At 41.3% G+C, this 25831-nt stretch overlaps 1 protein-coding gene across 1 annotated transcript in view; it reads right to left on the reverse strand.

The window, feature by feature from the left end:
- PATJ (PATJ crumbs cell polarity complex component) overlaps nt 1-25831 on the reverse strand; it is a 332079-nt gene that overhangs the window by 305253 nt on the left and 995 nt on the right. Inside the window, exons 3-9 of the mRNA XM_044674774.1 lie at nt 24633-24821; nt 22501-22649; nt 18912-19107; nt 15570-15698; nt 8484-8705; nt 6760-6862; nt 1027-1118 (exon numbers count right to left, since the gene is read on the reverse strand). Of these exons, the coding sequence (XP_044530709.1) occupies nt 1027-1118; nt 6760-6862; nt 8484-8705; nt 15570-15698; nt 18912-19107; nt 22501-22649; nt 24633-24821 (1080 nt within the window). The remainder of the gene's footprint in view (nt 1-1026; nt 1119-6759; nt 6863-8483; nt 8706-15569; nt 15699-18911; nt 19108-22500; nt 22650-24632; nt 24822-25831) is intronic.

A 25831-nucleotide genomic window follows, 5' to 3' on the forward strand; every position in this document is an offset into this window, starting at 1 on the left:
AGGGAGGGAGGGAGGGAGGGAGGAAATAAGTAATTATGCGCCCAGCACTATGTTGAACACTTGAAAAATATTTTCTCATTTAATCCTCACAACAATCCTGGGAGATAGGTGCTATTTAGAAAATTCCATGAAGAAATAAGGTGTTGGAAAGTCTTAGCTTCTACAAGCCTAACTCTATTAGAAATGAAGTGTAAAATCCTCTGACCAGTTCTTCCAGGACTAAGTAGAAATAGGAAGTTTAGTTTGCACCAAAAAGGAATGTCTACCACGCTTAAAAGGAATTCCCTAATTGAGGGCTGGGAGACATCCTGGACAAGTAGAGCCTTGTTTCCTGAAAATTACAGAAGTATCAAGAGATATTTGCCAGTTCTCACAGATTCTTAAGAAGATACCTGGCCAATCTATTTTTAATCATATGAAATAAAAAATCATATTAGTTTAAAAAATAAATCCAGCAAAGAGGATCCTTTAATCTGCCTTAGTTATTCCTTTATGGTCCAAGTATGTTTCCAAAAGTGTAACCTAGAGCTTCCATCACACTAATGTAAGCCTATCACTCCAGACTTTGTGATCTACCAGGATTATTATATCTCTCACCAGCTTCCTTTAGTTTTTCTTCCAGCCATCCCCTTTGGGGAAAGTTTCCTACATCTTTTCCTGTAGAAACCTGGTCTCCCAGAGCATTTTGGTTAGTTGAACTTAAAGAATCAGAATACACTGAAGGTCCACCCCAACCGGCCTCTCCACTCTTAAAATCATCCCCATAGGGGGCAGCTGGGTAGCTCAGTGGAGTGAGAGTCAGGCCTAGAGACAGGAAGTCCTAGGTTCAAACCCGGCCTCAGCCACTTCCCAGCTGTGTGACCCTGGGCAAGTCACTTGACCCCCATTGCCCACCCTTACCAATCTTCCACCTATGAGACAATACACCGAAGTACAAGGGTTTAAAAAAAAATCATCCCCATAGAGATATTTTAATAAAGTGATTTTTAAAAAATTCCATTGAATTCCCAAACTAAAATTACTTACAGCAACTATTCTGTCATGGACATGAATTTGGCCATTATGATCTGCAGCACTGCCTGGTATTATATTTTTCACATAAATTCCTGAGACATCCCCTGAATGGACACAAGAGAAATAAAACAGAAAGAAAAATCACTAGTTATTCCATGATTGCTAAATATTTAACTAGAGGCATGAAGTAACTGAGATGAAAGGCCAATAATAAAATCTACAGCCATCATATCTTTAGTCTGATATAGTCAATGGATTGGTCTATTTTACTGCTTCTTTGTGACAATGAACAGTTATTTTGGTGGGGGATTGGAAGTAAGAATGATGTGAAAATAAAAAGAAAAGAAAATTAATTCAAAGCCTTGTTTCAAAGAAGAAAGAACTGCATTGCTAAATAAATCTGTTTTATTTCGAGGGGAAGGCCAGCTGGCTACAACACGATCACTATCAACCTGAGAATCAGGACAAGTTGAACATCTTTCATTGGTAGTCTGATGAGAGATCAGACTTCCAACTTCAGCATTCAAGTGAAAGTGATTTTTCCCAAGCTACCAGTGACCTCTTTATTGTCCAATCTAAATTTATTGTCCAATTTAATGGCCCTGCCTCAGTCTTAATTCTGCAGCCTTTGACACTTTTGATCATCCTCCCTTAGGTACTCTCCTTGAGGCACCAATCTCTCTAATCTCTTCCTCCATACATGATTATTCTTTTTTAGTCTCTCCTGCTCTATCTTTATTTATATCATGCCTCTACCTTTGTGTCACTGCCTTCATTTCCTTTGAATTAAATCCATACTCTTCTCTAATTTTACATTTTCTTGGCAAAGATATTGGAGTGATTTGCCATTTCCTTCTCTAGCTCATTTTACAGATGAGGAAACTGAGGCAAGCAGTCTCATACAGCTTGAAAGTATCTGAGGCCAGATTTGAACTTAGGATGATTAATATTCCTGACTCTCAGTTGCTCAACTTAGCCAGGGACACATAGCTAATAAGTATCTGAGGCTGGATTTGAATTCATGAAGATGAGTCTTCCTGATTCCGAGTCAAGTACTCTATCCGCTGTACCACCTAGTTACCCCAATCCATCCTCCATTTACCTAGCCATTAAAGTAATTTTCCTAAAGGGCAGGCCTTGACCATGTCATTCTCATATTTAATAAATTTCAATGACTCGCTATTATCTCTAGCATCTAATACACACTCTACTATTTGGCTTTTAACATCCTTCCCAAACTGGCTCCAACCAACCCTTTCGTGGCTGATTATATACAACTCCTCTTCTTGTATTCCATGGTCTAATCAAACCGGCCTTCTTCCTTACAAACAGCTCTCCATCTCCTGTCTGAACTCTCTCTCCGTCCCATGCCAAGAACTCAGTCCTCATCTCCTGTTTCATAAAACCTTTGTTTTCTTCACTATTCAGAAGTTTCTACTCCAGGAAATCTTGCCAGCTCCTTCTAACTACAGATACCCCCCAAAAGTAGCTCATAATTTATTTTGCATGTACTTCTGGATTGAACATGGGCTCCTTGAGGTCAAGAACAATTTCCTTTCTGGCTCTGCATCACCCAGCAATGGCTTCAATTCAGCTTTATGATAATATTGCTCTCCCTAGGGATGTATCTATCCTCTGGGGTCCAACAGACCAAGGCTGACCTCTCTTCTACACATCACTCTCTTGAATTCTTGGAAACAAGTACCCTGTTCCCATGTAAATCAAAGGGAAAAAGGCGTGAAAATAGAAATGAGAACCAAAGAAGTCGTACTGTCTGCCTCAATGCAAGGGCACTGCAGACCGGTTAAATGTACCGAAAGAGGAATATCAATATGAAACCATTTTAAAGCCTCTGGGACTAGGGCTGAGCCATCTGAGAGAGGTTTTCCTTAAAGTGAAGAAGACATGTTAACAAAATATTCCAGATGTTCCTTTATGAGATTCAGCTTAAGTGTTTCCAGGGTTCTTCTTAGGGGAGAGGGATGTTGGTTGTGATACATCTGTGGGGTTTTTAAAAAAGAGTATCCAAAAAATGCATACAAACATTTAAAAAAATAGTACTTTTGTGGTGGCAAAAAATTGGAAAATGAGGGGATGCCCTTCAATTGGGCAACGGGTGAACAAATTGTAGTATCTGCTGGTGATGGAATAATATTGTGCTAAAAGAAATAATGAACTGGAGGGATTCCATGTGAACTGGAACAACCTCCAGGAATTGATATAGAGTGAAAGAAGCATAGCCAGGAAAACCATATACACAGAAGCTGATACACTGTGGTACAATCCAATGTAAGGGACTTCTCTACTAGCAGCAATGCAATGATCCAGGACGACTCGGGGGGGACTTATGAGAAAGAAACAATCCACATTCAGAGGAAGAACTCTGAAAGTGGAAACACAGAAGAAAAACAACTACATTATCACATGGGTTGATGGGGAAATGATTGGGGATATTGACTCTAAATAAATGATCACCCTTGTGCAAATATCAATAGTATAGAAATAGGTCTTGATCAATGTCACATGTAAAACCCAATGGAATTGCACGTCAGCTATGGGAAGGAGGTGGGAGAGAGGGAAAGAAGATGAATCTTGTAAACATGGAAAAATATCCTAAATTTATTAACGAAATAAAATTTTCAAAGATTAAAAATAAATAAATAGTACAAAGCAAAGGTATGATTTGGGCAGGTTTTTAAAAAAACAGATTCCTTCTTATTTTTTATGTTTGCATAACATATATTTCCTCCTATATGCCTTCTGTTCCCTCTTTCCAGAGAGCCATTCTTTTATAGTAACAAAGAAAAGAAGGGGAAAAAATCTACCAAACTAGTCAACTGTTCTTTAGACCTCAAGTCCAATATCTGAACTGGCTCTCCTGGTCACTCCTGATTGCTTCTACTGTCTAGAAGAATGAAAGTATTTTCATCTCTTTCTCTCTGCTCTTTAAAATAGAACTTAGACACGTCCTCCACTTCCTATCAAGAAGTAATATTCTAGTTAGTCATTATAGAGCAATATCGATGGGAAGCTTTCTTTTGTCTGCCTCTTCTTTGTCTTCTATTACAAAGGCTAGTAAAAATGTCTTGTACACACTGTGAATGAAAGGCTGACTGAGTAGTCACTAAATATTCAGATGGATAGATGGAGAGATGGACGGACAGATGGATGGATAGATGGATAGATGAATGCATGGGTGGATGGAAGCCAAATTCAGGAGTTCAGACACCCTTTCTCTAAAAAGTCTTAGGAAAAAAATGACTGTCTTCAAAGGCAAACAGTAATTTTTCCTAAGCGCAAGTGCATGAATACACAATCCATATTTAGCTATTTTGGAAATCATTTGCATTTCCAAACTTAAAAAAGGGGGTGAGAGGCACTTAAGAAACTAAAAGATTTAAAAACAGGTATTTCATTAGGCTAAAAGGGCACTGGGTGGGCCTGACAGGAATTATTCAGAACTCTGAATATATTAGCATCCCTAATTTTTCCACCTGCTATGAGCAAGCAAGACCATCAATTTTTGAAAAATCAATTAACTACAATCCTTGTGCAGTTGAAAGAGAGTTGGATTTGGAGCCAGGAATTTGGGTTCAAAGATAAATATAGCCATTGTGTAACCTGGTTAAATCCCTTAACAACTCTGGGCCTCAATTTCCTTATGTGAAAAATGAGGTGGAGTGGGCTTTTGGTTTGCTGTTGTTCAGTCTTGTCCAAGTCATTGTGACCCCATTTGGGATTTTTTGGACAAAGATACTAGAGTTTTTTGTCATTTACTTCTCCAACTCATTTTACAGATCAGGAAATTAAAGTAAACTGGGTTAAGGGACTTGTCCAGGGTCACCCAGCTATTAAGTATCTGAAGCCAGATTTGAACGTAGGAAGATGAATATTCCAGACTCCTAGCCTGGCACTCTATCCACTGGGCTACTTATTTATTTGGCAATAACTGAGCTCTCTGTGAGCCTAACCTTATATACTCTACACTCATAAAAAAGCTAAGGTTGTTTCCCACTTTGTTTGGGGTTTTTGCTGGTTCTTTTCAGATTCTGTCATTGTTGGCAAGGGCTATTTCATTCCTCTCTTATTTTGGGTACTTATACATCAGGCTCTAATCACAAAGAATCACTAAGAATTTTATTGTTGGAAAACAAAATGAATGTGGCCAAAACAAGAAAGAAAACAGGAAATGGTGGAGGAGGTATTTACAGAAAATTTCTCTAATAAAGTGCTCATTTCTCAAATATATAGGGACCTGAGCCAGATTTAAAAAGATAAGAGCCATTCTTCAGTTGATAAGATAGTCAAACTGTATGAACAAGTTTGTTTTTTTAATTTTAATTAAAAAAAAATTTTAAACCCTTACCTTTCGTCTTGGAGTCAATACTGTGTATTGGCTCCAAGGCAGAAGAGTGGTAAAGGTAGGCAATGAGGGTCAAGTGACTTGCCCAGGGTCACAGAGCTGGGAAGGGTCTGAGGCCAGATTTGAACCCAGGACCTCCCATCTCTAGGTCTGGCTCTCAATCCACTGAGCTACCCAGCTGCCCCCTATATGAATAGTTTTCTAAAGAAATCAATTATCAATAATCACATGAGAAAAAGCTCTAAATCACACCTGATTAGAGAAATGCAAATCAAAACAATCCAAGATACCACCTCACACCAATCAGATTGGTTAACATGATAAAAAGGAAAATGACAAATGCTGGAGATGTGAGAAAACTGGGACACTAATGCACTGTTGGTGGAATTGTGATCTGATTCAAGCATTCTGGAGAGCAATTTGGAACAAAGCCCAAAAGGGCTATAAAACTGTATATATCAATTGACCCAGTGATACCACTCCTAGGTCTATAACCCAAGGAGATCAAAGAAAATGGAAAAGAACCTATTTGTACCAAAATATTCATAGCTGTTCATTCGGTGATGGCAAAAACAGATAATCAAGGTGATATTCATCAATTGGAGAATGGCTGAATAAGATGTAGTATATGATATTTTTGGTTCCAAAGCAGAAAGCCAGTAAGTGATAGGCAACTGGGGTTAAGTGACTTGCCCAGGGTGACATGGCTATGAAGTATCTGAGGACCTCCTATCTTCAGGCCTGGTGTTCTATCTACTGAGTCACCTAGCTGCTCCTTCTTTTGAGTGTAGATTGTAGCATCCTTTTTGTCCCTCCTTATTTTTATTTTGTTTGTCTTTTCTTTTGAAACATAGCTCTGTCCTTTCTGTGGTAGTGGAAAAGAAGCCTTTTAAAAGGGGGTAGGAATGAAAGGAAAAAATGTGAGAAGGAACTGAAAAAAAAAAAGTAAAGAAAATGGGAGAAAATCACGTGCTGATTAAGAAGCATACTATAAAACTTTCTGGCAATGTCTATTATAATTAGGCAAGTAGGAAGGTAACTGGCTAGGTAGGTGGATAGATGGATCCATGTATAACTTCATACATAACTACATTGATGCTAGGGATTGAGGGAGGGAGGAAAAGATGAGAGGGAGAAAGAGAGAGAGAGACAGCAGAGATAATGCATTTAGTGTTTACTGTGTGTTGGGTATTGTGCTAAGTCCTGGGGAGATAATAGAGCTCAAAGGATGAACCTCAATTCTCCGTTATCCTTCATTAAAAGTCATTCATTTCTATTATCTAGTCATGGATTTTGTCATATAATGATCACAAGTCAGATTGTACCGAGAACATGAAAAACTCGCCAAGAAAGCTTCCGAGGACAAAAGAAAAAGGGTTTACCTGTTTGTGAAGACCCGGCATACCCAATGATTGTAATACCAAGACTTTGGCCATCCTTTTTAGTGAGTTCAACATCATAAGTATCAAAAAGAGAAGGGTCAACCTTAAGAGGAAAAGAAAGGCAAGTTCAATGATTAATCATTTTGTCTAATATCAGGGGCTCATAGAGAAGTGGAGGGTACTTGAGAAGTCATCTGGTGCAGCGCCAGGTAGGCTAAGTGATTAGCCAATGTTACAGAGCCAGAACATAAACTTTGGTCTTCCAGTGCTCATGGACTTATGATCAAAGTAGAAAGAGGACTGACTTTGATTCATATCCAACCCTGAACATTTACTACTAGTAGGACCTAGGGCAAGTCATTTCACTGTTATAAGCCTCAGTTTCCTCATTTGTAAAACAAGGGGATTGAACTAAATGACCTCCAATTCCTTTTTGGTTTTCACACAGTGATCTTATAACCCTATGTATGACTCTACATCAGGAAAAGGCCAGCTCTGATACATGATGCCCTAAAGTGAAGGCAAATCTATTAAGCACCTACTATGTGTCAGGCACTGTGACTTCAAAAGTGTGAAAGTGACTTCAAATTCCAATACAAATGGGCCCAGACTCACCATCACATGCAATTTTCTGGCCTGTTCTTTCCTTTTTTTAATATTTTTTCTTTTTTTAAACCTTTCCCTTCTATCTTAGAATCAATACTAAGTATTGGTTCCAAGGCAGGAGAGTGGTATGGACAGTTGGATTTGTACCCTAAAGAGATAATAGGGGAAAATATTTGTACAAAAATATTTATAGCCGTGTTCTTTGTGGTGGCAAAAAATTGGAAAATAAGGGTATGCCCTTCAACTGGGGAATGGCTGAACAAATGGTAGTATCTGATGGTGATGGAATACTATTTGTGCTTAAAGGAATAATGAATTGGAGGAATTCCATGTGAACTGGAATGACCTCCAAGAAGTGATGCAGAGTGAAAGGAGCAGAACCAGGAGAACATTGTACACAGAGACAGTTACACTGAGGCACAATCAAATGTAATGGACTTCTGTACTAGCAGCAATGCAATGATCCAGGACAATTCTGAGGGACTTATGAAAAAGAACTGTGGGAGTAGAAACACAGAAGAAAAACAACTGCTTGATCACATGGGTCGATGGGGATGTGATTGGGGATGTCGACTAAACAATCACCCTAGTGCAAATATTAATAATATGGAAATAGGTCTTGATCAATGATACATGTAAAACCCTGTGGAATTGCTCATTGGCTACGGGAGTGGGGTGGGAGAAGGGGAGGGAAAGAACATAAATCATATAACCATGGAAAAATCCTTGAAATTAATTAAATAAATAAATGAACTTAATTTAAAAAAAAAAAGAAGAGTGGTATAGGTTAGGCAATGGGGGTTAAGTGACTTGCCCAGGGTCATATAGCTAAGAAGTATCTGAGATCAGGTTTGAACCCAGGTCCTCCCAACTCCAGGCCTGGCACTTTATCCACTGAGCCATCTAGCTGCCCTTATTCTTTCTCTGAATCTTCCACATTTTCTCTCTCCCTTCCCCTTTCATTCTTCTCTTTTTCCAAAGCCTTGAGCTTATCAGTGTCATTCATGAGGAGAGCTGACTTATTCCCATAGTGGTATTCAAAAAGAAAAAAAGACTTCAACTTAGACTAAAAGTGCTATAATGCAAAGTTAGTTCAAAAGGCCAGGACCTATACTCACAGATCTCTGGTTACCAGAGGACATAGATGGCAGTGTGACCACAGGCAAGCTTGTTGGAGTTGGAGGAGTCACAGAAATTTCACCAATAGGATCTCTTGCCACTACCATCCGCACAAAATTCCCACAGTTCCTCAGGACTTGGGCAACTTGTTCACTGCTCATCCCTTGCACATTTGTGTCTCCAATCTTCAAGATATGGTCCCCAGTCTGGAGCTTTCCATTCTTTAAGGGGCATTAGCCAAGAAGAAAGAAAATGAATGAATGAATGAATGAATGAATGAATGAATGAATGAATGAATTATACACAAATACATACTCTCTCTCTCTGTCTCTCTCTTTCTCTCTCTTTCTCTGTCTCTCTCTGTCTCTCTCTCTGTCTCTCTGTCTCTCTCTCTCCCTCCCTTTTTTCTCCTTCTGTCACAATGTGATAGATATAATTGTGTCTGCCTATCTATCTATCTATTGTTATGATTAAAAATGATGAGGGCCGAGATCAAAAGGGAGAATAGTATTTTAATAAAAGCCATGCTGATAGAGATAAACTGACCACACGCCTGTAAGAAAAAACCTATTCCAACCTCACCTCAGCCATTTTCCTTCCTCTCTCCTCGAGCTCAGGTCACTAAAAAGGAAGCTCCAAGTCACTTCCCCCTAATTTCAAACGGTCCCTCACCTTGAATACGTCATCCAAAACCGGAAACCCATTAGGGATCACGGGAAATGTAGTTCCAAGTATCCCAAGTGATTTTAAATGACACATTACCCCCCTGAGATCCGTTGAAAAAGACTGGTCTTTTTCAGTGGATCTTAAACCAAAAGAGGACAAAAGCTAGCCGCTTTGACAAAAGCCAATTTTGGGGCAGTACCCCACTGGCATAAGAGTGTCCATTCAAAATAAATGCATTCAATTCATTCAACCCCCATAGTTCAGATCAACTGCGCCCCAAAGTTCAAATTTGGGTCTTCATGATCCAGTGAAGGCTCTTCAGGCATCTTTTGGTGCCTCCACCAAACGGTTCGTCATCTATCTATCTATCTATCTATCTATCTATCTATCTATCTATCCATCCATCCATCCATCCATCTCTCTCTCTCTTATGTTTCAGACACTCTGCCAAGTGCTGGGGATACAAAGAGAAACAAGACAGACATTACCTACACTCAAACAGATTACATTCTAAGAGTAGAATTGAAATGACATTGTATTACTTGGAATCTATCAGATATTTCTTTATCGGTACCCATATCATATCCTTCTTCCCAATAGCACCTAAGTAAGCTCTTTAAGGACAAGGACAGTTCATATATGACTGGCTCCCAGTTCTATGGATAAAGAGATCCTATGAGTCACCTTGTCCAAAACATTCACTGTACAGATAAGCAAACCGAGGCCAGAAAGTTAAATTACCTGCCCAAGTTTACTTATACACACACACATACATACATACATATACATATATGCACACACATATACATAGATACACACAAATATATGGGAGGGGACCAGGATTTGAACTTCTTTCAAATGTACGATGCTGCTTCTCACTTTTTAAATTTTGGGTGTTCAGCTCATAACATGACATCCTACAATACATAAGAAAGGTGTGCTCACAAAATCACAGAATCATCACGCTTGAGAGTTAAAAAGGCCTTCAGAGACCATCTTATCCAACCCATAGCCCAAAGGAGTTCTCACTACAACATTTTTGAGAAGTGCTCACCTTCAGCTGAAAAATCTCTAAAAGAAGGGAGCCAAATGGCTCAGGGGAAAGAGCAGCAGGCCTAAAGATGGGAGGTCCTGGGTTCGAATCTGACCTCAGACACTTCCTACCTGTGTGAACCTGGGCAAGTCACTTGACCCCATTGCCTAGCCCTTACCACTCTTCTGCGTTGGAGCCAATACACAGTATTGACTCCAAGACGGAAGGTGAGGGTTAAAAAAAAAAGAAGAAGAAGAAATTTGATCAATTAGCAAATTGAATAATCTCCCTTCCCCTGAAGGAAGCTTCCACTAACAGGTTAATGCCTTAATTTAAGACCTGACCACCACCTGAATAGAAAATCCTAACCACTAGCCCAGGGGTCAGCAATGTATGGCTCTTTATGCAGGAGCCATAAAGTCCATTTTTTTTCAGGCGCTGTTACAGGAGCGGCACTGGGAGCATTGCACGGCTCTCACGGCCAAAAAGGTTGCCGACCCCTGCTCTAGAGCATTCCTCGGCCCCCCCCACACACAATTTTTTTCTACCTGACTGACATTCCTGAAGCATAGCAGATGAGTTCTTTGAAACCACAAAATGAAAGGTACCAAGTGGAAGGGAAGAACCATTTCCTGCTCTCCTGCAAATAGCACAGAATAAAGCTAAATTGATATTCAAGGCTGCAGCATTTACTTTGCAACTGAGATGCCATCAGGCTATAAAGACTGGAGTGGTCAACCTGCTGTCAGAAGGTTCAAGAAGCAACCTGGTGCACTTTTAGTTATTCAAGTCATTTTTTTTTTCAGTCCAGTCTGTCTCTTTGTGACTCTACTTGGGGTTTTCTGGGCAAAGATACTAGAATGATTTGCCATTTCCTTCTCCAACTCATTTTGCAGATAAAGAAATGGAGGCAAACAAAATTAAGTGACTCATGCAGGGTCCCACAGCTAGCAAGTGTCTGAGCCAGATTTGAACTCGGAAAGATGAGCCTTATCTAGCCCTCTAACCACTGCACCACCTAACTGCCCTCCATGTTGCCTGCCTGCCTCCTAAATCCAGTCTCCCAAACTTGGCCTAAAAAGCCCTTAAAGTGTCAACAGTCAGCAAGCATTTAGTTAGTACCTACTATGTGCCAGATGCTTAGAACACTGTTTGTAAAGAACAGCCTTTGCCCAAGTTAGAGGGAAAGGAAGAGTTAGAATTCAAACCTATGTCCAGTGCTCTCTCCATAGAACCACACTGACTCTCTGGCAAAGAGCTTTTGGCAGTCTAGAGGCTCCCTGCTCCGAGTCGTATTTTTGAGTGGATTGAAGGAACTGCTCAATTTTACTTAGAAGCAGAGGAAGATGAAAATGCACTTAATGCCCAGATGACTCCAGTGAACTCTCCTTATTGTTATTCCCTATAGACAACATCCCACCTGCTAGGGAGACTGTCCTTCCTGCCTGGAATTCGCACCCAGGACCATTCTGAGAAATCTCTAGCTCCATTCAGAGCTCAGCTCCAGGGCCTTGGCCACCCTGGGGCCTTTTCTAATCTCGCCAGCTGGTGGTGCTCACTCACCCTCACCAATATAATAACACTGAACATTCTTTGGAATTCACTGATCCGTGTACAAGTCATTTTTCCAAAGCAGAATAGGATTTTCTTGAGGATAGAAACGATTGGAATTTTGACTCTGAATTCCCAATGCCTGGCACAAAGGAGGCAATTAGTAAAGGCTTGGGGAACTGGACGGAACCACTTTGCACCCAAAGTCACTTAGTGCTTTTGGATTGAATTGCCTGTTTGATTTTCTCTTTTAAAAGCACTATATATATATATATTTCCCCCTCCCCAATTTTACTTCACCTCTTGCTTAATTTAAACTGTGGCAGTTAATTTGCATCTGTCACTGGAAGCCAAACATTTTGTTCATTACAGAAAAGCAGGTGTTCTCCAGAATCAGTCAGGGCAAAAACAGTTATTAGTCAGATTGATAGATAGGGAAGGCTTTGAAATGACAGGCAACTTTCTTCATTCCTGCATCTCAAAGTGCTGCCTTTTATTTTAGTTTTGCAAGAGGCCTCCTCCTTCCATAATCTGTAGAGCAGGCAGGCAAATTAAAAGGTACAGAGTTGAATTTGTATCTGAATAGGCATCATAAATCAACAAGAGTGGGGCAGCTGGGTAGCTCAGTGGATTGAGAGTCAGGCCTAGAGACAGGAGGTCCTGGGTTCAAATCCGACCTCAGACACTTCCCAGCTGTGTGACCCTGGGCAAGTCACTTGACCCCCTTTGCCCACCCTTGCCACTCTTCCACCCAGGAGCAAATACACAGAAGTTAAGGGCTTAAATAAATAAATGAATAACTGAGTCAATAAATAAATAAATAGATGGATGGATGAATCAACCAATCAACAAGAGTCATTAAAGAGTCTGGGCAAAATACAAACACAGAAGCAAAATTAATCAATGATGGCCAAAAGCCCACATTCTTCCATTCATCTATGGGTGTGCTGCCCTTTTTAAAAAAGATATTTAAAAACTTGAATTTTCTGGGACCCACAACTATTTCCTCTTTTAAGAAACAGTATAATCCTGAACTCACGTTCTACTCTGGTACCCCACTGTAGGAAGGAGGTGAACTGGGTCTTTGCTGATTATGTAGGCCAAATGCCAGGCCTGACCAATCCTTCTCTGGCCTGATGATGGACAGTATGCCTGTTATTTGAAAATTGGCCCAACTCAGTTTGGAGAGGCTCATCACTGGGTTGGCTCAAGAGGAAGGAATTCTTTTAGTGCCAGTAATTTTTCTCAAAGACCATCTACTGGTTATAGAAGAAGCGTGAACTGGATCAGGAGAGAGAATACCCAGGCCCCTAGTGGCTCTCTGATCTCATCGCCATGGGATCCAACTCCAATATTATACGTCATCCAGGACTGCCCATCCTGGACAACTCTCAGGCATGGCCTCCAAAAAGTTCAACCCAGGGAGTCTACTGAATGTGTTCAGGTATTTCCTCATATTCTCTTGCTATTGCTTGGGGTCCCGCAAAACAAACTATTATTTATCCCTCACTCTTGCCAGAGACAGTGAGCCTGGGTAATAGAAGCATACCCTACTTGAAAACAGTCCAAAGTAGTCACTGGAGTGCTGGCTTTGCTCCTTCCCCTAGAACCATATTGGTGAGCCCATGGCACATGGACCTCTGAGTGCCAGAGGAGGCTGTCCTCTTCCCCATCTCCACCATGCCTGAGAACATTTTCCACATGCCCCATGCTTCTGCCCAGCAGCCCAATCTGAGCACTTCCTCTCTCCCTTATCTGGGGTAATGTGGGGTCCCCCAGGTGGCTTGAGGGTGCAGTTTGGGCATGTGGTCTCTAAAAGGTTCACCATCACTGCCCTATGAACCTAGACCTTCTAGTACACACATTGGCCTCCTTAATTAGAAGGGTCTCAATTAGAGAGGGGCAGAATAATTCTCAGAAGAATAAATTAGTGAAAGCCACTACAATCAAAAGAACTTTCCTAGCTCCACCAACAAATTTATAGCATCAAAGAACTGGAACAAAGTAAATCCCATTAACTGGGAAATAAACAAAGTAGATGCCCATCAATTAGGGAGCAGCTAAATAAATTGTGGTAAATAAATAAACGCAATGGAATATTGCTGTGCTATGAGCAACAATGATTATGATGGATACAGAAGTATCCTGTTTGTGAACTGATACAAAATTAAGTGAAAAAGCCAGGAAAACCATATACACGATGATTACAACAATGTAAATAAAATGAACATCGATAAAATAATTAAAGGTGAATGTTGTGAAGTTACAATGACCAAGCTTGGCCCCAAAGAAGAGAAATGCTGAGGCAGCTTCCTCCCTGAGGTTTAGAAGTGAGGGAAGGGGGGTTCGGAAGGCTTTCGATACTTTGGATAGTTTTGCTGAACTGGTGTCTCACCCCTTTCCTTTTTTTCCTCCTCTATTATTAATGATGGTTCTTTCTGTAAGAGGGGGAGCAGAAAGATAATTCCAAAAATATTGGTGATATAAAAACAAAAGCTGTTGACTAAATGCATTCTACTTTTAAAGGCTCTATACTCAAATAGAACACAAGAGGCATTCTTTTGTCTTGCCTTCCCAGAGCCTTATATTGCAGTAGAACCGATAAACATGATGAGACCCGCTTCCCCCCCCCCCCCAGCCCCTAAAAAGGTATTTCACTCACAACTGTGCTTGTACCAAGAAAAGATTGATTTGGGTGAACAACTGCCCATAAGCGAGTTAACAGGGAAAAATGGAGAGGATTATTTATGGAGGTGACGTGGAAGAACAGCAGGGGAGAGAAACAACCTCAGTGTAAATTCAAGTTAACCAAATCAACTCCCCATCATTCTGTCACATCCTGGAGAACAGACATGCTAATGACATGGAAATGTTGATAAGAGCAACAGCTCATGACTGAACTTGGGTTATTTATAAGATCAAAGAGCCCAGTGTCCAGTGGAGGGGGAATAGAGGGAGGGAAGAATTTTTTCTTTTCTTTTCTTTTCTCTTCTTTTTCTTTTTAAACCCTTAACTTCTGTGTATTGGCTCCTAGGTGGAAGAGTGGTAAGGGTGGGCAACGGGGGTCAAGTGACTTGCCCAGGGTCACACAGCTGGGAAGTGTCTGAGGTCAGATTTGAACCCAGGACCTCCCATCTCTAGGCCTGACTCTCAATCCACTGAGCTACCCAGCTGCCCCCGGGAAGAATTTTTTGATTTTAGCAGTAGGCAGCTAGGTAGTACAGCGGTTAGAGTGTTGGGCTCAAAGTCAGGAAGATCCCTCTTCCTGAGTTCAATTCTGGCCTCAGACACTTACTAACTGTGTGATCCTGGCCAAGTCATCCTTTGCCAAGAAAACCCCAAATGAGGTCACAGAGTTGGACACAATTAAAAAATATCTGAACAACTGCAAACAGTGGCAGTATATTGCAGTCCTTTTAGACTTGGTTGACTGGAAAGCCCTGCAGCTTGGTAGGCAGAGGGAGGCTGGAGACGAGGAAAACTGGACACTGAAAACAAAGCTAATTAGTTATATCCCTAATATTCCTACCAAAATGTCTTCTCTATCAAACTAAAGAGATTTTGTCAAAGGATACCATACTCTTGGGGGCTTCTAGATGAATGATTTCTCTGATAAGCACACTCTCTCAACACACCCAGACTGCAATCTGTCAGTCATTTGTTTCAGCTCTGTGTTGGCCCAGATGACCAGTGAGCTTCCCTTCCACTCAGATTCTGTGATTCCGCAATGGTGATTCGCACTGATTTCTGCTCATAGTAACTAAGTTTGAAATAAACAAGAATATTTTTTGGAACAATAACAAAAATAAAACAATGACAGAGAAAAGCCACACACCCGATGAGCTAATCCTCCAGGAACAATGGTCTTCACAACCACACCACTGGATTTTCCACCAACAATTCCAAAGCCTAAGCCGGAGCCATCATTAACAAGTTCAACATCTTCAACATGACCCCAGCAAACCTGTAAACAACAGCAAAAAAGCGTCTGTTACAGAGAGGCCATCATCCACATTTCTAGGGGGGCTCTGCACCGAAAGGAACACTCAACAAACCCAACAGTCTGACTGAGCACCCAGTATATGCAAGGTATTAAAAAAAGATCATGACAAAGACATAGTCTCCACTCTAAGGGATTGACCGTTTATTTAGTAGGGGAGATAGAGTATATACACTAATAAGAGAGACACACAAAGAGACGGAGACACAAAGACAAAGAAACGGAGACAGACACAGCCAGGCAGGCAAAGAGAAATATGGGCAGACAGACCAAGTTATATATGCGGAACATTAGAATTTGAAAGATGAGTAGCTGGGGGCAGCTAATTGGCTCAGGAGATTCAGAGCCAGGTCTAGAGACGGGAGGTCCTGAGTTCAAATTTGACCTCAGATACTTCCTAGCTTTGTGTGACCCTAGGCAAGTCACTTAAGCCCACATTGGCTAGGCTTTACTGCTCTTCTGTTTTGGAACCAATACACAGTACTGATTATAAGATAAGTAAGGGTTTTTAGGAAGGGAGGGAGAGAGGGAAGAGGAGGAAAGGAAGGAAAGAAAAGGAGGGAAAGAGAAAGGGAGGGAAGGAAGAAAACAAGTAAAAGAGGGAAAAGGGAGAGATGAAGGGAGGAAGGGAAGAAAAGACTCCTTTTTTCCCCATTTTATAGTTGAAGAAACTGATGCTTAGCAGTGGCATGACTTGCTGAAGGTCATATACTTATCAAAATAATTATGCCAAAAAGACCACTATTCTGAATGTTTTAAACCTTTACTTTCCATCTTAGAATTGATACTAAGTATCAGTTCCAAGGCAGAAGACCAGGAAGAGCTCCAGTGATTCCCAAAGTGGGTGCCACCACCCCCTGGTGGGTGCTGCAGTGATCCAGGGGGGCGGTGATGGCCACAGGTGCATTTGGGGGTGGTGAATAACTGTAAGGGGGCAGTGATAGTATGTGACAGGGGACGCTAAGTAATATTTTTTCTCGAAAGGGGGCAGGAGGCCAAAAAAGTTTGGGAACCACTGGGCTAGGCATTGGGGTCCAGTGACCTTCCCAGGGTCATAAGCTAGGAAGTGTCTGAGGTGAAATCTCACCTCTCTGAATTTTCAGGCAGCAAGTTACCAAGGGGAAAAGGCTACACTTGGAGGACCTAGTCTCTATTCCCAACTCAGTCACTTGTACAACCAACCACAAACAAGTCATTTAATTTAGTAGTGCCTCAGTTTCCTCCTTGGAAAGATGAGGTGGTTGGACTAGATGGCCTGTAATATCCCTTCCAGCTCCAAATGTAGGTCCTATACAAAGATACCATGTCTAGGCCTACACCCCAAAGAGATTAAAGAAAGCAGGAAAGCCCCATATATGTACATATTTACAGCAGCTCTTTTTTTGGTGACAAAGAACTAGAAAATCGAAGGGATGCCCATTATTTGGAGAATGGCAGAATAAATGATTCTTTATGTGTATAATGGAATATAAGTATGCTGTAAGGAATGATGAAGAAGAAGGTCTCGGAGAACTTTGGAAACATTTGTTAAGAACTAATAGAGTGCAAGGAGAAGAACCAGATCAATTTATATGATGCCAACAACAAAGGAAGCCATGATTCCAGTAGGCCCATGATAAAGCAGGCTCCCATCTCCCAAAAAAGAGGGAATGGGGTCTGAGTACAAAATAACACTTTTGTTTTGGACATGGTCAGTGTGGAAATTTACTTTCCTTGAATGTCCATGTTTGTTATATAGGTTTCTTTTTTTTTTTTAATGGGTTGAGAAGTGGGAGGGAAAGAAAATAGATTCTTTTAAAGAAAATTAAAAGGAGGACGGGAAAGATCCTTTGCAAAGAAAACAAATCAAAAATCATCTTACATCAGTATCCTCACAGCAATGAGCTGTCTGGCTGCAGCTAGCATTTGGAAAGACAGAATCCTTTCCCTATCTCCTAAAAGAATAATAACTAAAACTCAGCCACAGCATTGGAGAACCCATCTCGTCTGTCTCACATCTGGAGGAGAATCCCAGCTATATCACTGAGATGTGGCCACCTAGCTTTTGCTGGAAGAGCTCCAATTCCATTCTATGTTGGCCTAAGCCAATGGTCGGCAACCTTTTTGGCCGTGAGAGCCATAAACGCCTGCGGAAGGAGGAGCATGGAGGTGGAAGGTGCTGGAATAGGGGGCGGGGGCTGAAGGGCCCCCTGGGGCACATCCTGGGGCCCTTGCCTGGACTGGCCAGTCTGGAGGTGGAGCCAGATATGGCTCCAGAACCTTAGGTTGCAGACCCCTGGCCTAAGCCATTTGTTGATAGCTCTAATTGAAAAGAAATCTTTCATGAAACGAAATCTTTCATCCATTTGTATACAACGGGGAGCTCCTAGTTTTGCTCTCTGCTGTGAAGCAGAACAATCCAGATCCCTTTTGCATGGGACAGGCTAGGGGCTCATTTTCCCAACACTAGCTCAAGTTGTCTCCTGAAGGTCAGCAAACAACTTGTAGTCCAGGTGAGACACAAACCCTTCTGGGAAAAACATTAGAAAGTAGGAAAAAAAAAAAAAGGTCTTTATGAAATATCTTGCCTTCATGAAATTGCCAACTGCTTTTAGTAATTACACAAATTGGGAGATGATGGCATCTGGACCTCATCTTCCTAGTCTCTAAAATGAGAAGATTGTACTTCTTGGCCTCTAAGGTATCTTCTGGATCTAAACCTATGATTATGCGATTCTCTGAATACAATAAAAATTTCCCTTTTTTCTCTCCCAAGCCTCTGGGTTAACCAACCACCATTCCAAATACCAGAGACCAGGAACATCTGACCAGAGGCCTCACTCTCCAGACTGGTGACTGCTCCTCCCTAAATACTTATAATGGCAACTCCTTCACCTCCTAATCAACAGTCGGGCCTCTCCCACAACTTTGCTCTCTCTTTGTCCTCTAGTTCTGGACCCAGGAACCAAGTTTAAAAGAACTCTGAAAATGTCCCTGGATGGGGTGTGTCAATCTTCTCTGCATTCCACAAGGAGGTGTGTTATTTCTCCCATAAGAATCTAAGGAGGCAGTGACCGCTTTTGGCAAATAATCATCCACTTAAGGAATGCTTTTTAAAATTCATTCATTCATAGTCAGGAAACCTTTAGCCAGACTTATTTATTTGGGGCATATAAATCTTCCCAGGTTCTTACTCACCTTCTCTGAAGGGTTTAGATCACTCAGGCTAGTCAAACTCTGGCCTCGCCATGGTCGTGATCCCCTAGCAACAACCAAGCGCAGAGACCCCATGCACTGCTGGAGCAGAGTGATAGCTTGTTGATGGGTGACGTTCCTGTCCAGGAGGGTGTGATTGATGGCCAGGATTTGGTCATTTTCCTTTAATCGTTGATCCCTTGAAATAGGGGAAGACATTTTTCTTTCTATTAAGTGGTTCATTAACTTCTCAGAAGAGGCAAAACCAAAAAAACAAAAACAAAAACCAACCCAACAACCACGAAACCCCCAAGTCTGAGGACTCCACATTCAGCCGGTTGCTACCGAGTTCTTTTGTTTATTACACTGTTTCAATTAAAGACTACAACTTAGCACTTCAGAATGTTTTTTCATCAGAGCACACATTAAGTAATTAACACAACTTACACTGTGTGCATCCTGTAAATTGTTGGGGTGTTTTTTTTAAAGACATTTGGTTTTAAAGGTAAACAAAAACAATGCCAGCCAGTCTATTTGAAGGTGTTCTCCACACCCACTCAAGCTGTTTCCTCACCACTCCCTCCAAAAATCCACCCCCAAACCTGCTGAAATGCAGCTTCACTCGCTCCGCTGAAATTACTCAGTACAGGCAAGAGCATCTTCTTGGCTAGATTCAAGAGCCTTCTCTTGGTCCCGATGTTCACTGACCTCTCCAGCATCTTGCCCTGTTGATCACCCACCTCCTTCTGAAAAGGCTCTTCTGGCATGAATTCTTTGACTCTTCACTGATAAATTTCTGCAGCTCTGCCTGACTTTCCTCAGTCTTATTCTCTAGTTCTGTCCTCATCTCTCTTTTCTGCTCTTTTTTTACTTTTTTTAAAAATTAAAACCCTTATCTTCCGTCTTGGAGTCAATACTATGTATTGGTTCCAAGGCAGAAGAGTGGTAAGGGTAGGCAATGGGGGTTAAGTGACTTGCCCAGGGTCACACAGCTGGGAAATGTCTGAGGCCGGATTTGAACCCAGGACCTCTTGTCTCTGGGTCTGTCTCTCAATCCACTGAGCTATTCAGCTGCTCCCTCTTTTTTGACTTCTATCAAATTTTTGGCTTCTATCAATATCAATATATTTGACTTTCTATTTGAAAGTTCACCCACTCTGCAATACCCACTTCTTATGAGAAGCCTAAGGTCACTCGGGTAATAAGCAGCACATGCCCCGAGAGTTCTTGAGAGCCAGGACTCTTTTCCTACTCAAACAAATGCCTCCTGGAAGCCAATTACCATGTTTTACCTATGGCCTACCACAACACTTTTATTATTAGACCAACTCATACACACCTGTATGGGGCAACTAGATGGCACAGTGGATAGAGTACCAGGCCTGAAGTCAGGAAGATTCATCTCCCTGAGTTCAAATCCGGCCATAGATACTAACTAGCTCTGTGACCCTGGCCAAGTCACTTAACCCTGTTTGCCTCCATTTGCTCATCTGTAAAATGAGATGAAAAAGGAAAGAGCAAACCTCTCTAGTATCTTTGCCGAGAGAACTCCAAATGGGGTCACGAAGAATTGGACCTGACAGACACAACTGGACAACAACAAATGGTAGATATTCATACTCATGTCACATTCTCATGACTTGAGTTTTTCTTTTCTAGTCAAGTTTCTGCTTACCAATGACTAACTTTTTTTTTGTACCCATCACCCTCTTTAAGGGGTAGGAATCCTCACTTCACTATAGCCTCTTGCCTCCCCTTAAAGTACCCTCTACAAAACTAGTCTAGGAAATATCACAAGCACCCTGCTCCCATTTTGTCACCCCTCCTTTGGGATATAAAAATCCCATCCCAGAAGATAGTCCCCAGACTGCCCTGATTCATTTTAAGTGACCAGAAAGGTCTGTTATGTCCCTAATTACCTGGGAGAGAAATACCTCTGCTTGACAGTAATATCTTTTGCAAACTGTCTCCAACCTGTCACATGATTCTCTTTTTTGCTCTATGTTCCAAGCAACCTAATTTATTTATTGCTCTCCAAATTTGGCATTTGACATCTCCCTTTGGGAACTTTGCTCACACTGTTGTTGATGCTCAAAATGTTCTTCTTTTCTTCCCCTCTAACTATTAGCATTATCAATTTCTTTTTTTAAAAAACCCTTACAAAGATATTTATAGCTGCACTCTTTGTGGTTGCAAAAAACTGGAAAGCAAGGGGCTGCCCTTCAATTGGGGAATGGCTGAACAAATTGTGGTATATGCTGGTGATGGAATACTGTTGCGCTCAAAGAAATAATAAACTGGAGGAATTCCATGTAAACTGGAAAGACCTCCAGAAACTGATGCAGAGCGAAAGGAGCAGAACCAGAAGAACATTGTACAGAGACTGATACACTGTGGTAAAATCGAATGTAATGGACTTCTGTACCAGCAGCAATGCAATGACCCAGGACAACTCTGAGGGATTTATGGAAAAGATGCTACCCACATTCAGAGGAAGAACTACAAGAGTGGAAACACAGAAGAAAAAGAGCTGCTTGAACACATGGGTTGAGGCAGACATGATTGGGGATGTAGACTCGAAACTACCACACCAATGCAACTATCAACAATTTGGAAATAGGTCTTGATCAATGACACATGTTAAAACCAGTGGAAACGTGCATCGGCCAAGGGTGGGGGGAGTGCAGGGGGTGAAGGGGAAAGTAGGAGCATGAATCATGTAACCATGTTAACTTTTCTAAAAAATGAATATTAATAAATGTTAAAAAAAAAAAAAAACAAAAAACAACTGCTTGAATACATGGGTTGATGTGGACATGATTTGGGATGCAGACTCTAAACAACCACCCTAATACAACTATCAATAATATGGAAATAGGTCTTGATCGATGACACATGAAGAAACCAGTGGAAATGTGCATCAGCTACAGGGTGGGGTATTGGGGGAGAGAGTAAGAAAATGAATCATGTAACCATGGAAAAATTGTTTTTCTACAAAATAAAATTTATTATAAAATAAAATAAAAATAAAAATAAAAACCCTTACCTTCTATCTTAGAACTGTGTACTGGTTCTAAGGCAGAAGAGCAGTAAGGGCTATGGGGGTAAATTGAATTGCCCAGGGTCACACAGCTAGGAAGTTTCTGAGGTCAAATTTGAACCCAGGACCTCCTGGCTCTCAATCCACTGAGCCACTTAGTTGCCCCCAGTCAATTAATTAATTAATTCCTTCCTTCCTTTCTTTCTTTCCTTCTTTTCTTCCTTCTTTCTCTCTCTCTCCTTCTCTCCCTCCCTCTTCCTTCCTCCCTCCCTCTCTCTCTCTCTCTCTCTCTCTTTCTCCCTTAGCTCTGCTATTTTTCTTAAAGGAGGAAAGAATCATAGAATCATTGGCTCAAAGACCTCGAGTTGAAAGGGACCTCAGAGGCCAACTGGTCCAATTCTCTCATTTTATAGATCAGAAAAACTGAGGCCCAGGGAAGTTCAAGTGACTTGAAGAGAAATACTGGGGAAAGTGAAGGATCAATAAAGTATTATTTTAAAAATGATTGTGGAGAAAACAAATAAAACCAGAATGCACATAAATAACTCTCACCTGTCTGCTATGCTTCCCGGTTGGACTTCCTTCACAAAGAGATCAACACCTCCTGCGCCTCCTGCATTTTGCTTTCTTACGGTCACCACACTGAATCCCAGACCTCCAGTAGATGGCTTTGCTATATCTATATATTCAATCTGTCTGCCCTGATGGGGAGAGAAATAAAGTCCAAAAGCTTACTGTTGAGCTAGCTCTGAACCTGATGAGCACAGACAAAGATACTCTGGACAGTTCGAAGACTAGACAAACCCAGCATTTGGATTTCTGGGAAAACACTCACTTCATGATTGGCAGTAAAAATCGAATCCAGGCCATGATGGCCTCAAGGGTGTTTCAGCACCTCAGGGAACTGGGGAAGCATTTTGACACTTCATTCCCATGATGAGCTAAACCCCACGAGGAAGAAGCATTCTCAGAGGCAACCCTGTTTCCTATTGCATGTTTTCTGCATTTCTACAAACATCTTCAAAATGTTGTGAATTTTCCCCTCCCCTGCTTTCTTACTAAAAATTCATTTCAGTTCCATTTTCAGAGAAGCAAAGAATCTAAGCTTCGAAATCCTCAGGGTACAAGCTTTTAGCTCCAGTCAAAACAAGTAGCATCTCCTGGTTTTAATCAGGTTCATATTTCTCTCCATTGGGACAGCCTGAAAGACTGGGAGAAAACCTCACCCTACACAAGGGTTTTATCTTAAAAGATGTGGCTCTGGTCCTTCTGGCCAAGGATTTATTCTCTCCCTTAATAGCACACTAATTGAAAGAGTCCCCTTTCCAATGCCAGGGGACTTACAAAAGCAAAAACCAAAAAGTAAGGGTTGAACAATAAACAAATGGAATAAAGAGATAATGCTAAGTAAGGGATTCAGGTTTAAACAGGGCTTTAAAATTCATGAATTTGCTATCTGATTGGCCTTATCTTTTCTAATCTGTCTCCATTTGTAAACTGAAACTCACAAGCCAGTAAAGGTTTCTCCAGAGCCTTCAGGTGAGGGACAAATCTGGTCCCAAATGTCAAAGATCAATGATAGAAAACGCACAAGTGAGAAGGGAAATTAGACAAAGGTGATACTTGAAACAGATCCCCAGCTTTTAATCCTGTTTCTCATAGAGACATCAACTCTTGGGTTCTTCTCCATTCTATTTTATTCAGTAGGATTTGAAGAGGAAAAGTGGATCACTCCTCAGAGAGAGATTACAGGCAACCTTCACTCTCCAAGGAACCAACCTAGTTCTCTCCTCTTTGGCTGCCCAGGTATACTATGCTGATAGGAAGCTGAAGAAAACAAGATTGAATCTTTTTTTTTCTTTTCATTTTTTATTGTCATGCTGGCAAAGGTTTTATAACCTATATGGAAAGTTGCCTAAAGGTCTGAGAAGTTAAATAAGGTCTCCAAGGTAATACTGACAGCATGTGTCAGAAAAAAAGATAAACCCAGAGCTTCGGGACACCAAGGCCAGCTCTCCATCCATTATGCATAAGGAAGCTGGTAGCTTAGTGGGTAGAATGATGAATTTTTAAAATTTTTATTTATTAAGAGTCAGAAAGTTCCAAGTTCAAATTCAGTCATAGACATTAATTGTGTGACCCTGGGAAAGTCACTTGCTTTAATTCGCCTCAGTGTCCTTAACTTTAAAATGGGGATAATTTTAATCTAGCTACCTATTTATTCTTTCATTCATTCCTTTGTTAGTAGTGCCTACCTCCGGGGTTTTTGTGAAGATCAAATTAGATAATATTTGAAAAGAAGCAAAAAGCATTTAGCACAGTATCTGGCACATAGTAGGCCCTACATAAATGCGTATTTATTCCCTTAGGCCATGCTAAATGGGGCCACAAACACAAAAACACCAATCTTTTCCTTCTAGAAGTTTACATTCTGGTAAAAAAGAACATCTCTTTATATAAACATAAATAATCATTGAAGGTAATTTTGCCAAGAGGCACTTGCAACCAGGGGATAGGGCGGTGTAGGGAAAGGCTTCCTGGTGTTGAACTCAGCATAGAAGATAGGTAGGGATTCTAGAAGGGGCGGTAAGAGAAGGTAACATACACCAGGCAGAGGGGCACCCAGTGTAGTGTCAGGGAGTCAGGAAATGGGGTTACATGTAACAAGATGTGACTTGACCTACCTGTGCCATCTGTTGGATGACAGAGTTAAATTCCTCATTTCCGGATCGTGGAGGCCAAGGAAACACACCACCCGAGTTATTAAAGGCTGTGTGGGCATTCCCATTGGAGATGGAGCAGTCAGTAAACACAAGCAACCCTTTCCTGGAAAAATCAAAGTTGGCCGGGCAATCTGAAGGAATGTGGCTAAGCTGATAAAAACAAAGAGAGGGAGAATGGGAGAAGGAAAAGGCAAGAGAGAGGGAGAGAGAGAGAAAGAGGAGGGAGGGAGAAAAAGAGAGATCACTTAATTTCGTAACCTGAAAAAACTTATGAGAGATTAGAGGTTGCAGGTTGCACATGGAGCTAACAGCTTGTGTATGTAGATGGTATAAAAATATATATATATAAAAAAACAGAGCTTTGTCTGTCTGTTAATCCTTTGGTTACCAGAGATCAGACTTAGATCTAAAAGCCGCCTGGTTCAATCCACTCATTTTATTGAATAAGCCCCACCCCAGGGGGCTGTGGGGCTTTCCCAAGGTCTCAAGTGTTAAGACAACTAAGTGGCTCAGTGGATAGAGAGGCAGGCCTAGAGGGGAGATCCAGGATTCAGATCTAGCCTAGCTGTGTGATGCTGGGCAAGTCACTTAACACCCATTGCCTAGCCCTTACTGCTCTTCTGCCTTGGAACCAATACTTAGTATTGATTCTAAGCCAGAAAGCATGAGTTTAAAAAAAAAAATAAATAAAGACCATCATAAGAATACATCAGGATAAAGACAGATGACCACATAGGCACCAGGCACCATCTACTAACTAGCAACCTCCCATGTCGACCTAAGGCAAGAATGATCTATGAGGGGCAGCTGGGTAGCTCAGTGGATTGAGAGTCAGGCCTAGAGACAGGAGGTCCTGGGTTCAAATCTGGCCTCAGACACTTCCCAGCTGTGTGACCCTGGGCAAGTCACTTGACCCCCATTGCCCACCCTTACCACTCTTCTACCTAGGAGCCAATACACAGAAGTTAAGGGTTAAAAAAAAAAAAATATCTATGAGCAGGAGGCAGTTCCCCAAAGAGGGCACACATAGGATCTGCCTGTGGATAATAACAGCAGCAGCAGCACCAAAAACTGTTATATCTATAGTGCCTGAGAGGCAGTGTAGCCTAGCAGATAGCAATCTGGTCCCAAAGATCTGTGTTCAAGTTCAAGTGCCACCT

The sequence above is a fragment of the Gracilinanus agilis genome, chromosome 4 (assembly GCF_016433145.1).
Source record: "Gracilinanus agilis isolate LMUSP501 chromosome 4, AgileGrace, whole genome shotgun sequence".
Classification (NCBI taxonomy): domain Eukaryota; kingdom Metazoa; phylum Chordata; class Mammalia; order Didelphimorphia; family Didelphidae; genus Gracilinanus; species Gracilinanus agilis.